Source organism: Dama dama, chromosome 28 (assembly GCF_033118175.1).
Source record: "Dama dama isolate Ldn47 chromosome 28, ASM3311817v1, whole genome shotgun sequence".
Classification (NCBI taxonomy): domain Eukaryota; kingdom Metazoa; phylum Chordata; class Mammalia; order Artiodactyla; family Cervidae; genus Dama; species Dama dama.
Genome location: NC_083708.1, coordinates 49,096,348 through 49,108,691, shown reverse-complemented (window position 1 = coordinate 49,108,691; position 12,344 = coordinate 49,096,348). Strand labels below are relative to the sequence as shown.

General features: G+C 38.4%; 1 protein-coding gene across 2 annotated transcripts in view; it reads right to left on the bottom strand.

The window, feature by feature from the left end:
- FBXL4 (F-box and leucine rich repeat protein 4) overlaps window positions 1-12,344 on the bottom strand; it is a 73,275-nt gene that overhangs the window by 49,805 nt on the left and 11,126 nt on the right. The window contains exons 2-3 of one of the 2 annotated variants that reach the window (XM_061131980.1): window positions 3,904-4,021; window positions 2,667-3,250 (exon numbers count right to left, since the gene is read on the bottom strand). In XM_061131980.1, the coding sequence (XP_060987963.1) occupies window positions 2,667-3,178 (512 nt within the window). In that variant the 5' untranslated portion in view covers window positions 3,179-3,250; window positions 3,904-4,021. The remainder of the gene's footprint in view (window positions 1-2,666; window positions 3,251-3,903; window positions 4,022-12,344) is intronic. The other variant, XM_061131981.1, reaches the window with a different exon arrangement.

Genomic DNA, 12,344 nt, shown 5'->3' with positions numbered 1-12,344 from the left:
GGATTTCACCTCATGATTCCACTTTTGTACGTGCTGTTCTCACTTCACCTTTCCTACCCAAATTAAAGCCTTACTCAACCCTCAGTCCCAAGTAAGTCACTTTCTCTGGGGGGACTTCTCTGAGCCCCACAGGCTTCCCTCTGTCAGCACATGCACCCGGCAATTCCCCAGCCCTTTTCCAGGCTGGCCTGTAAATCTCAAAGAACAAGATCCACATCGGTCCAGCCCTCTGTTTTATTCCCAGCAGTGAGTGGGCAGAGAAGGTATTCAATCAATGTTTCTGACTGTCTAAAGATTCACCAAAATGCTAACACTAAATCTGGGCAGAAGAATCGTGGGGTTTTTTTATACAAATTGTGGGGTATTTTCTAACAAGTTTTTTAAACAATGAAACTGATTTCATAATCAGTAAAAATTGTAGGCCCTTTTTTATCCTGCAGTAATAGATATTAGTTATTAGTTATATTCTTTTCCTCAAAAGCTAATGGTGTTTTCTGTGGAATAAGGCTAAAACGCAGTTAAGCAAAGTAGACTTACATCTGTAAATACAAAGTTGTCATTTTCATCACAATCACACACTGCAACTCTCAGCTAGGAACCCAAGAGCATGATTTACAGTCACAATCAGTTATGGAGAAATTAGGTTTTATATCTTATCCAGATACTGATTCATCTTGTTAGGGAAAAGTAGATAGCTTTGTAGGAAAGAGGCAGAGAATGACAAGAGTTCAACAAAACAGTTTTCACACAAGCAAGCATCCTATTCAAAGAAATTTAAAGCATCCCCTTTCAGAAAAAAAAAAAAGTCTGTATAATAAAGGATACTGGCTTTCTGTGTTTAAAAAACTGATTCATTAATAATATTGTTGACAATGTGAATTATCAAACTTGTTCTTATAAGAATGAATAAAGATTATACCAGCAGTGTCCAGCTTGAGCTGAGCTCTATTCTGCATTTGCTTCCTGGTAGCCTGGGAGGTGTTCCTTGGAGCTGAGGAGACAAGGACCTCTTCTCAACTCAAAGGGAGGAGTGTGTTAGGCCACACCAGATCTGTGCCCCTCCTCCTCCTCCATGGGCAGATGAGCTCCTACAGTTTAACAGGTACCCACAAACTGCTCTTAGACTACAATAAGCTCATAAGGGCAGAGATTTTTGTCTGTTTTGTTCATTGTTCATTAACGTACCTCAACACAGAGAACAATGCTTAGTACATGGTAGACACTCAAATATTTAATGAATGAATAAATGAAGCAACATAGAGATTTAAAACTGGTAAGCTCAACAAGTAATAGAAAATGGACAAATATTAATAACATGATAGTTCAAGGAGAAGGAAATATAAATGGCTCTTAAACACAAGAAAACATTCAACTTCAGAGATGATGAAAGAATTTTAACTTAAAGTTAATGTGAGATAACATTTTTCACCTACCAAATTAACAAAAATGCTAAAATTTCTTAAGACACTCTACAGGTGAGGCTTTAGTAAAACACACATGCACGTACACTGCTGGTGGGAATATAAATAGGTAGAGCCTCCTTGAAGGGAAATCTGGCACATGTTAACACTACAAATACACAGACCCTTGGCCCAGCAAAATTTCTCGCAAGTTACCCACATGCATGCTTGTACACATGCAAAGTGACTCAATGGCAAGGTTATTCATTGCGTTAACACTAATAATAGCGAAGTATGGGAACAACTAAGAAGCCATCAACAGGGGAGTGGTTAATAAGTTGGCGTATACATATACTGTACATTACTTGCAACTGTAGACAAGAATAAGGAAGCTCTCTTTGCATTTATATGAAAAGATCCAATATACACCCTAAGTGAAACAAATAAGGTATAGAACAATGTAAACGGTGTGCTTATTTTTGTGTATAAAGAAAAGTAAAATGAATATATTTGTATTTTTTTATATCTGCATAACAAAACTCTGGAACAATGCAAAGGAAGTGGATAACAGTGGTTTCTTTGAGTGCAGGGTGGATCCTAGGCACATGGAGAACAGGGTATAAGAATGTATTATGTACTTTTTAGATTACTGAATATAATTACCTATCAAATAATTAGATTCTAAAAAATCAGGAGGTTGAACTACAGAAACAAGACAGGAAGAGAGAGGCGCCATGATGCAAATCAATGATGTAAATAAATAGGTTTTTAGGGAGACTGCATGAACACTTAAGGCAGCATTTATTTTTAAATGAATATACTTGTTACAAAAACATCCATTTAACATGAAAGCTAATCCCCTAAGGACCTCCTCTAAAGTATTACTCTGTAGGCTGACTTTGAGTTAACCAAAGTGTTTAAAATCAATAACATGATGCCTGTTTGAAAATATGTTAGAATTCATACTTCCAACTTCTCAGATTGGCTCATGTTCCAGTTAGTTCAAATCATGCTTTTCATTTACAGCAAACTCACACACAAATCTCACAATCCATGACTATTATGGGGTGAGGTATTATAGGTATAAAGAATGCATTAAATTTATCTGATCCTTCTTCCCCTATCAGAAAAGTAAAGGAAAATTTTAAAAATTGAATTTGTTTAAATGACCTAAGAGAACGCTTTCAATGAAAAAAGACCTCCAGTACTGAAACCACCACCATCTTTCAGCAGTAAAATGTGGTCATTAAAAAAAATGAGTCTTACCTGACTTCAGCCAGTGGACCTGGGGAATAGGGATTTGCAGAACAAGCTAGAATTCTAGTGACTGCTCCAGGATGATAGGTTTCCAGAACGTGGACAGCTGTAGGATATACCTGTTGTTCAAAAGCAAGTTCCACATAGTCTTGGCTCTGGAAATCTGCTGGCGTCCTCTCGAACGGCACAGGTGCGCTGGGACACTGATCCCACCACGTTCCGTAAGTTCGAAACACAGCTGTCTGCGTAAAGTCGCCAGAGCTCGGAAACACATTTGGGACACCTGCTAAGTTCCACATGGTGTAAGACATGCTGTTCTCACTCCCGTAATGGGAGCTGAAATCGACTACCTCTTTGGCATACTGGACCACCTCTGCATTCAGAGGCGAGGTCCGGCTGTTTGATTCTACAGTTCTATGGCTGTTCATTATTTCTCCTCTGGTAGCCGTCCTGGCTCGGCGCCGAAGGCACATATAATAAAACATAGTCAGAACTGTTAACATGGGAAAGACCGGTGACATCTAGGTGTGAATTATGAAGCTTCAAAAGGTCAGGTGTCCTCAGTAAGACGCATGAACTCTTTGAAGGATGTTCTAAAAAAAATGAATGGCTTGGTTAAATAAAATAATTTAAATAAGTAGAAACATGCATGGATAAGGTAATAAACAGGCTTTTTACCCAATGTAATTTCCCAGAATGAAACAAACAAAAAATTCACTGCAAATGTGAACCTCTAAATAATCTATCTAATGTACTTTTAAGAAACCTGAATATTGAAAATGTATACAATTTTATGCTATATGGGAAGCAAAACTGATATTATAAGGCAATGGAAGACATACAACCCAAAAAACCCCATTTTGTACAAAATTATAACTATCCTTCAAGAAATACTAAGTCCTTGAACTTTTAAAATTAAAATTATTTAAAATATATGGCAAACCACTAAAATAGTGCTATAAATCCAAAAGGATCTTAGGCATATTTTATAACTTCACATTTTAACAAATGATTCCCTACTGTTAATTATGACTCACTTCTGAACATGCTAAGTACAGATTTCACATTATGGGAATATAGTTTTCTGGAGCTGACAGTTAATCCAGACCAACGAAATTAACTGCCTTACACATCACAGATCACCAGACAGTGTTTAATTTATTATAACTCCCAGCATTATTTGTGAGGGCAGTCCATGGCTGGCTGGCATCTGGTTGGTTGCCAGCTCCTCTTAGAAATCACTCACCCCAGACAGAACGGTCACAGGGTACACACCGGAAATGCAAAGGTTGGCACTCATCCATGTGGCCTGACAGGTACACCCTGATTTCAGGTGCAAATATTGAAATACGACATTCTTTTACCTGTAAGACAAGAGTTTTAGAAAATATTTTTACTTCTAACTTAGAAAGCCAAATATCCCAACAAGATTATTATCATAGAGAAACAGTTACTTATTAGATACAGAACACTCAAATAGAATTTGAATTTTTTCTGAATTCACGTTTTTCTGAATTGCGTGGACAATTTTGAATAACTAATATGTTTTTTAAATTTTATAACAGAATGTAATAAAAATATTATAAACGAACCCTTTCTATATGAAGGTTGCAAACCCATAGCTCATGGGTCAAACCACGCCAGCAGATATACTCATGCTAAGAGCTTAGTTGCTCAGTCACGTCTGACCTTTTGCGACCCCATGGACTATGGCCCACCAGGCTCCTCTGTCCATGGGACTTCCCAGGCAAGCCTACTGGAGTGGGTTGTCATTTCCTTCTCCAGGGGATCTTCCCAACCCAGGGATTGAACCTGAGTCTCCTGAATTGCAGGCAGTTTCTTTACCATCTGAGGGAAGTCCAAGGGTAAGACGCGTCGCTGGGTGGATATACTTTAATCGGACCAAATAGTGATTTGTAAAGCTGAAGAAGTTTGTAACTTTTAACAGTCAAGAAGACCCTGTGAGAAGAGGCCTGAGCTTCCCTGGCGGCCACTGCTGTTCTCAGCCAGCTCTCCCAGTTCACGACAGAGACCTGGCCCCTGTCTGCACTGACTAGCTAACCTCTTGGCTACACAAACAAAGCAATCAAGCATACTCATTTTTCTACCTGCGAAGGCTTGAGTTTAACTTCTCCCAAGTAAAAGAAGGAAAATATAGAATTTTTTCTTTAGTAGAGCAATGTGCTAGGCTTTCAAAACAGTATACTAAGATTATAAAAAACTGGACATCTCTCCCACCTAAAACCTCTCACAGCTTTTTGTTCTTACATACAAGATACCATCTAAACCTCTTGGTTTGACATTTCAAGGCTCTCCTCAAGCTAGACCCACTTCTTTGCATCTAATGCAGTAAACTCTGTCACCTTCTAAACAGCCTTCATACTTTACTTTAATCTCCCTGACTTTACCATTCCTTTTCTAACCCCTTTATTCCGTAAGTAGGCTTATTATCCGGCACCACCTTTGTATCAGGTATGTACTCTTGTTTCCACAAGGGCCTACATTAGGACCAAGCTTCTTGGAGGAAGGAATATAGCCAAAGACTTCATTTATCAAAGTACTCAGTACATGAAATATGACACATGTTGACAGAAAGATGATGAGAAGAAAGACTATAAAAATCCAAAATAAGTTAAAATTAGATAACAGCATCTTCACAGGTGATGCTAGTGGGAAAGAACCCGATCGCAAAACAGGAGATGCAGGAGACAGGTTGGATCCCTGGGTCGGGAAGATCCCCTGGAGGAGGAAATGGCAACCCACTCCAGTATTCTTGCCTGGAGAATCCCACGGACAGAGAGGCCTAGTGGGCTACAGTCCATACGGTCACAAGGAGTCAGACACGACTGAAGTGACTTAGCACACACATACAATGGCATCTTCTGCCTCTCAATCCTGTCCAGATCCAAACACACTGAAACGCTTGACAAAACATACCCAGTAAAACAGGAGATAAAGGGCTGAGTTAGAAACAAGTGAGGAAAACCTGCTGTCGTGAGAAACAAAGAGGAAAATCAAAGAGCAGAGAACAGAAACGGAAGCTAAGACGCAGGGAACCCGTTACAGGTCTCAGCGGTTGTAATAAGAGGACTTTCAACACCGATGCAGAGAGGTGATTTCAAGCCACAGGTCCCATTTGGAAGAATCTTCCTAAGGCCAAAACTCAGGAGAAATCACCCTGTCTGTGAAACCAGGAACATGAAAGCTTAGCTCACCGGCCAGGAGGCCAAAGGATGCTTGGCACCAACGTGGGTAGCGGGGAGAAAGTCAGCGGAGGGAAGTCAGAACCCTGTTAGGCAAGTATCACACAAAGTACGGGCCCAGCTTCATACCGCCTTCACGGCTGAGAATCGCGGTACCACCCCCGAGCCAAAAGATCTCAAAAGAAACAGCGGTCCTAACTGGTACAGGCAGATGTGAACCTCCCTGCAGGAATGCTTCCACACACAGGACTGACTAAACCCTTCCAGAAGATGCGTCACAGCACAAACGTACAGACCACAGCAGAAACTGAACCACTATCACGGACAGTCGGCAGGCAGACTCACTCAATGGAAGAAGCCGCACCCTAAGAACAAGAAACAGCAGAACACTCTGGAGGAGAACTGTTTTGGGAAAGAGTAACAAAAGCACAGTATTGAAATAAATAAGGTACTTCTGCAACACATGTTACATGTTCTCCAGCGGATAAACCATGAGTCAGTGAATCAGATTCACCTCAGGACAGACAACACGGAGTGCCGAAGCACAGGACGGGTTGTAAATGTGGGAGAAATAATGATTTAGAACATCACCTCCTTATTCAAGCATTCCACCCACCACAAGGATAAATCGGTCAAAGAAAAAAATGTACCAATGCACAAATATCAAATGTTTAACACCAAAACCTGAAATGACATAGCTCTTTCTTTTACCACTTATACTTTACTTCAAAATAGGCCCCCCCCCAGGTAAATTAAGAAGAATAATTTCCCAAAGAAGTTACTTGACCCCTCTTTTTCTTGAAAGAAAAAGAATTAATGAAATAAATTTAAACTGCAAAAATGAAATTTAGAAAATCCCACTCAATTGACATCTCTGCTAATCTGGGAAGAATGTGGGTGTTTTGTTCCTGGAAATCTTCAAGGGAAGGACAGAAATCTATTTGTCAAGGTGGATGGATGGGTTTGACTCTATAATCTTTAGATATCACTTGTCCTTCCACAGTCTATAAATTGCTGCAATGGAGCTCCTTTTACTTTCTTTATAAAACTGCATTTATCAGAAAGTAATAGTTTTATAAAACCAAAGAAACATCTGTAAATAAGATACCATCATTCATGTGAACTTGCACAATCATTCTTGGCAAAAAGATTGAGACAAATTCTATTTGACCTACTGAACCACAAACTTGATAACTGTTTCCTAGCTAGTTTTTACCATCAGATTATGGGGTAATATCAAAAGCAGCAAGACTGTCAAGTGTGCAGGATCATTTTTAAGCTGGTGTTAAGTAAAATTTTGCATTGAAGCAACACACATAAAGGTGAGCTATAAATATACATATTATATGTGAGAGTTATAAATACATGTATTATATATATATGCTATAAATATACATATGTTCAAAGATCTTCAGTGTAGAAGAGATGCTTTATTTTTTTCAACTATGGATAACAATAACCTACAGGGTTAATTTTCTGTGAGATAAAGCTATACTGACAAAAAGAAAGGCAGGCACTGGAAAACCGAATACATTTTTTCTTTTATCAGCCATAATATTTAGAAAAATATAATGCAGCTAACTCCTGTCTTTTTTTTTTAATAAACATGGCATAGAAATAAAAAAGGAAAATGTACAAATCCATTGTTAACATCCTTCACTGATTCTAAACTCCTTTCCAGTCAGCTAAGATGACACATACCAGTGTCTAGCGGGTGAGGATGAACATATGGAGAAGAAAGGATAGCTCACTCTACTTTTCCCTGGGAAATGACGCTGAAAAAGGGAATAGAGCCGCAGTCTCAGGACTCATGTGGGCAGCAACGACCAGTACCCAAGTTCAAATTGTCCATGTACTGTCTGGACTTCTGCCAAGGCATTGAGGCAATTTGTGACAACCAATGAATATCCCAATGGACAATGAACCAAATGTGAAAGATACAATAACTCCCCTTTAGGAGGAGAATGGAATTCAAAGACAAAATGACTTTTCCCACCAGATGCAAGTAAACAAATATGGGTCTGGTACACTAAATTTTTCCAAGAGGGTGACTATAATATATACCTTTTGGGAGACATTTTCTTTCCCAGTTCATTCAAAAAACTACATTACTATTAAACACAACATATAAAAACACTATTTTCCATTTAACAAAAATGTATGAATTAGAAATACAATGATCTTTATTCATTTAATCCAATAACTTGTCAACAATGATTACAAAGTAAGAAATTCCCCACAACACACTGAACACTTATACTAGCACAATCAAGGAATACAAAACAACAGCCATTTTAACCTGTGTCGGGAGACTTTCATACTCCTTGGGAAACAACTTGCTTTATGCGACATCATTTTATTATAATACAACTTTATTTTCAACCTCATCTTTCATATTATAGAATGCTTAACAAAGTTAAATAATACAATTACAGAGAAAGCAATAACAGTGGAAAAGAGAAATTAAGAGGTATAGACAAGGGAGAACATATGTTTACTACTGAGATTTGAAGTGAGATGGGGAGTCGATGAGGCGGAGAGAAACAGGATGGCAGAAACTGCAGAGAAGAGGGCAGAGCAACCAGGAGGAAGGAGCTTTTCATGAAAAGGGGCTTTTCATGAAATCAACAAAAGGAGGTAACTGGGATGAAAGTGAAAGCTTAGGTTCATGGTATAGTGGGAGAACCTGGAGAACAAGTTTAAAACTCCACAGTGGATTCTCAACTTATTTTAAAGTGAAAAGATATGGGAAAAGATAAAAAGGCTAGGCAAAAAGGCACAGTCCTACACTGGAGGCAAGTCATAACAATACGTACTTGCAAAACAGCCCACAGAGACATGTCAGCGAAGTGACAGAAAAAAACCAAAAGTTTCGGCAGCCTTGCAGGATGTTACCGAAATGTCATAGAGGGCGGAATGTGGTAACAAATCCAGAAAAAAAGCTGAACTTTAAATGCTGTCATTCTGAATCCTGCTGAAACTGATCAAGAGACACTCCTTTGAGGAAAGGACTTTTCAGGTTGAGTCTAGAAATCCAGACATAGGGGAATGGAGGAAAATATCAGTCAAGAAAAGAAAGGGGTTATATTTGAACTTGGGATAGCAGCTGACACTCCCACCCAGCCCTCTCCCCTGGCCTGCCCTCTGCAGGCTTCCACGCCACCATATGCTCTCCTATCTCCTCCTGCCTTTCTGGTAACTTCCGTGTCCTCCCTCGGACTCCTCTCTCCTCATTCTTCTAAAATAGCTAGAGGTTCCATTAAAGGAAGGCTGTCTTTTTAGTTCCTTCCCACTTCTCTTGGGCTGTCTTCTCCCTGTGTCTTCCACTTCACACACCCCGTCCTTCCTACAGACCTACCAGGACACCTACCCTGGCCTCAGCTGCACCTGTACTTTCAACCCCCAGCATCTCCTGGTCTCCCACTGAGGCTACGTGGCTCTGAAATCCCCTTACTTTTCCTCTCTTTGACACCCTCTTACTCACCTTTAAGGTTCAGGCCTTATCCACTACTCACTTTTTCCCTGCTCTGATCTTTCATGTGTGAGCTCAGTCATGTCCAACTTTTTAGGGCTCCCTGGACTGTAGCCCGCCAGGCTCCTCTGTCCATGGAATTACCCACACAAGAATACTGGAGCCGGTTGCCACCTCCTACTCCTAGGGGTCTTCCCAACCCCTAGGGATCGAGCCCATCTCTCTTGCATCTCCTGCACTGGCAAACGGATTCTACACCACTGCGCCACCTGGGAAGCCCACCATTTCTTACATGCTGAGATATTTTTTCCTACTATAATAGACTACAAATTCCTCAAGTTAAAAGAATATTTCTTAATGAGAACTATATCCTTAGGGCTTAGCACATGCCAATATATGCTCTGTAAACATTTATTCATTTTTTTGAGCCGGCAGAGTAGATGGCAGAAGAGAATTAAAACAAGTAAGATTAAAATAGACACAAAAATAAACCAGTGACCCTTCAAGTCACATAAGGCACATGTAACCCAAAAAAAAAAAAAAAAAAAAAAAGTTCCACATCTTGATACAGAGAAAAAGAGAGAGAAATGGATAATAAAAACAGAAACACAATAGGTAAGAATCAAATATATGACCTTCCTTGAAGTCATCCAATAAGGAATAGTATATATATATTGAAATTTTACTATTCAAAGAGAATGTAAAAAAGTGGTAACTTCTGTTAATACAAAAGCAGTCTTGAATACATAAAAGAGAACTGACCTTGGCCACAAAGAAACTGATTAAAATTAAAGAAAGACACATAAAAGACATGATTGGAGAGGTAAAAGAAGCTATTTTCTCAAATATGATGATTTTTTTAACACTCCAAATCTATGTTAAGACCATATGGTGATTATGAAGAACTGGAAAAAACTGTGGATGAAAAAGTTCTTTAAAAAGCGAGAGAGAGATAACTTCAGAGTAAAAGAGATAGGCCAAAATGGGCAGTAATATAAGAGTAAAGGTAAAAAAGACAGGTTAATATTTTTCTGCTATTAGATACACTAGGGAGGAGCAAAGGTTGAGTCTTACAAAAGCATCCCTCTTCCTTCATCATTATTCACAATGCACTACATTGAAAACATACGGCAGTGTCAGTAAGGAGACTACCGGGGGTGCAATATTATGACATTAAGTGCCTCTCTCTTCCTCTATGTAAATTCTTCTCCAGTTGAAACATCTTTATTATGACTATAGGTTATAATCAACAAGGTCCCAATACAAAATAAACAGGTAGAGTTTAACTGAACCATGTGGATGAACAAAGAAAAGAGAGACTTCTATGCAGCTTTATGGCTATTTGAAAACCCAGGCAAATAAAGCAAAAGGAGAAGCAACCAGGAAGAAAAACCTGAAGGCCAGGGAAAAATCTTGAAAACCAAAGAGGTGAACAAAAATCTTCCAGAAATCAAGGTAGGCCTTGAAAATACAAAAAGTATGGAACACAATGGGCTCTTCAGAATTTCTGCTGAGTTAATGCGCCAACGGTGAGGATGAAGCAGGAAATGCCTAACAAGTGAAACTAGGAATAAACTTGTCAGAAAACCAAGGATGAGGTTTAGAACCAACTTAAACTAGGAACTGACAATGGTTAGTTCTGTACAATGCTTTATTTCTTCTCTTTCTTTCCTAGATTTTAACAAGCAAATCTAAATTTATGAAATATTTCACAAGCAACCTTTCAGTAGCAAGAAAAAGGAATTTAGGAGTCAATGTTAAAAAAAAAAGCGCCACATAATGGTAGGATAAGTGAATTGTGATTTTCTGATAAAATAGATCTGGAAACCCTCTTCCTACCAAAGATACTATTTCAGAAGTGACAAATAAGGATGTTTCTAGTCACACAGACATGATTCTATAAAGTACCTTACTTACAAATGCCACCAATGCTCTCTCTGTTTTACATTTTTCTTAATTATTTATGATGAGTAAGAATAAATCATCTGAGTTAGAAGAACTACAAATCAGAATAACCCAAAACTTTTAACAGACACAAGATATATATTTAACTAAAACCTAGAGTATTAAAACTTAAGAATATCTGATTGCAGATCATTTTAATGGACACACTGAAGGAGGAAAAAAAAAAAAAAAAAACTCCCTAGCTCTTAAAACCATAAGGTAAATGTACATTTATTTTAGCCAAATACTAGTGATACATTTTTACATTAAAATAAAAAGTATTTTACCTAAGTAAAAAATAACTGAATTTAGTTAGCCTTCCTAACAAAAATCCAAGTACAAAATCCTAGGTATGTCACTGCTAGCCATTCAAGCTAAAAAAGCAATTAATTAAAATGGCATAATACTGCTAAATTAACCTTAGGGTATAATCTACATTCTAAAACATGTACTCCATTTTAAGTGTACAGTTCAATGAGGTTTGACAAAGACATATAAAAATGCAAACCACCACCAGGACCAAGATATACTGGTTGGCCAAAAAGCTAGTCTGGGTCTTCCCATAGGATGTTACAGAAAAACCCACATTTTTTGAGCAACCCAATAAAAAATTTCTGCTCTCCCAACCACCCATCTACTCCCTGTGCCAGGAAAAAAACACACACTACTTGTTGTCACTATAAATTAGACTACCTTTTATTCTAGTTACATAAAGTGAAATATGTCTGTACTTTTGAGTCTAATTTATTTTGCTCAGCATAACTGAGATTGATCCCTCTTGTTATGTTTATCAGTCGTTTGTTCCTTTATTGCTGAATCATCTCTCTTAAGCAGACATATTCTTGGGTTGTTTCTGGAACCAAAATGTTTACAAAATGAGTGTAACATTTTACATTCCCACCAACAAATCCTCACCTCGACTCAAATTGTCGATCTTTAGCCATTCCAGTGGGTGGGTCATGATACCTTATGGTTTTAGTTTGCATTTCTCAACTGACTACTAATAACGTGCCTTATTTTCACGTCCTTATTTGCCACATGTATCTTCTTTGGTGAAATGGGTATTTT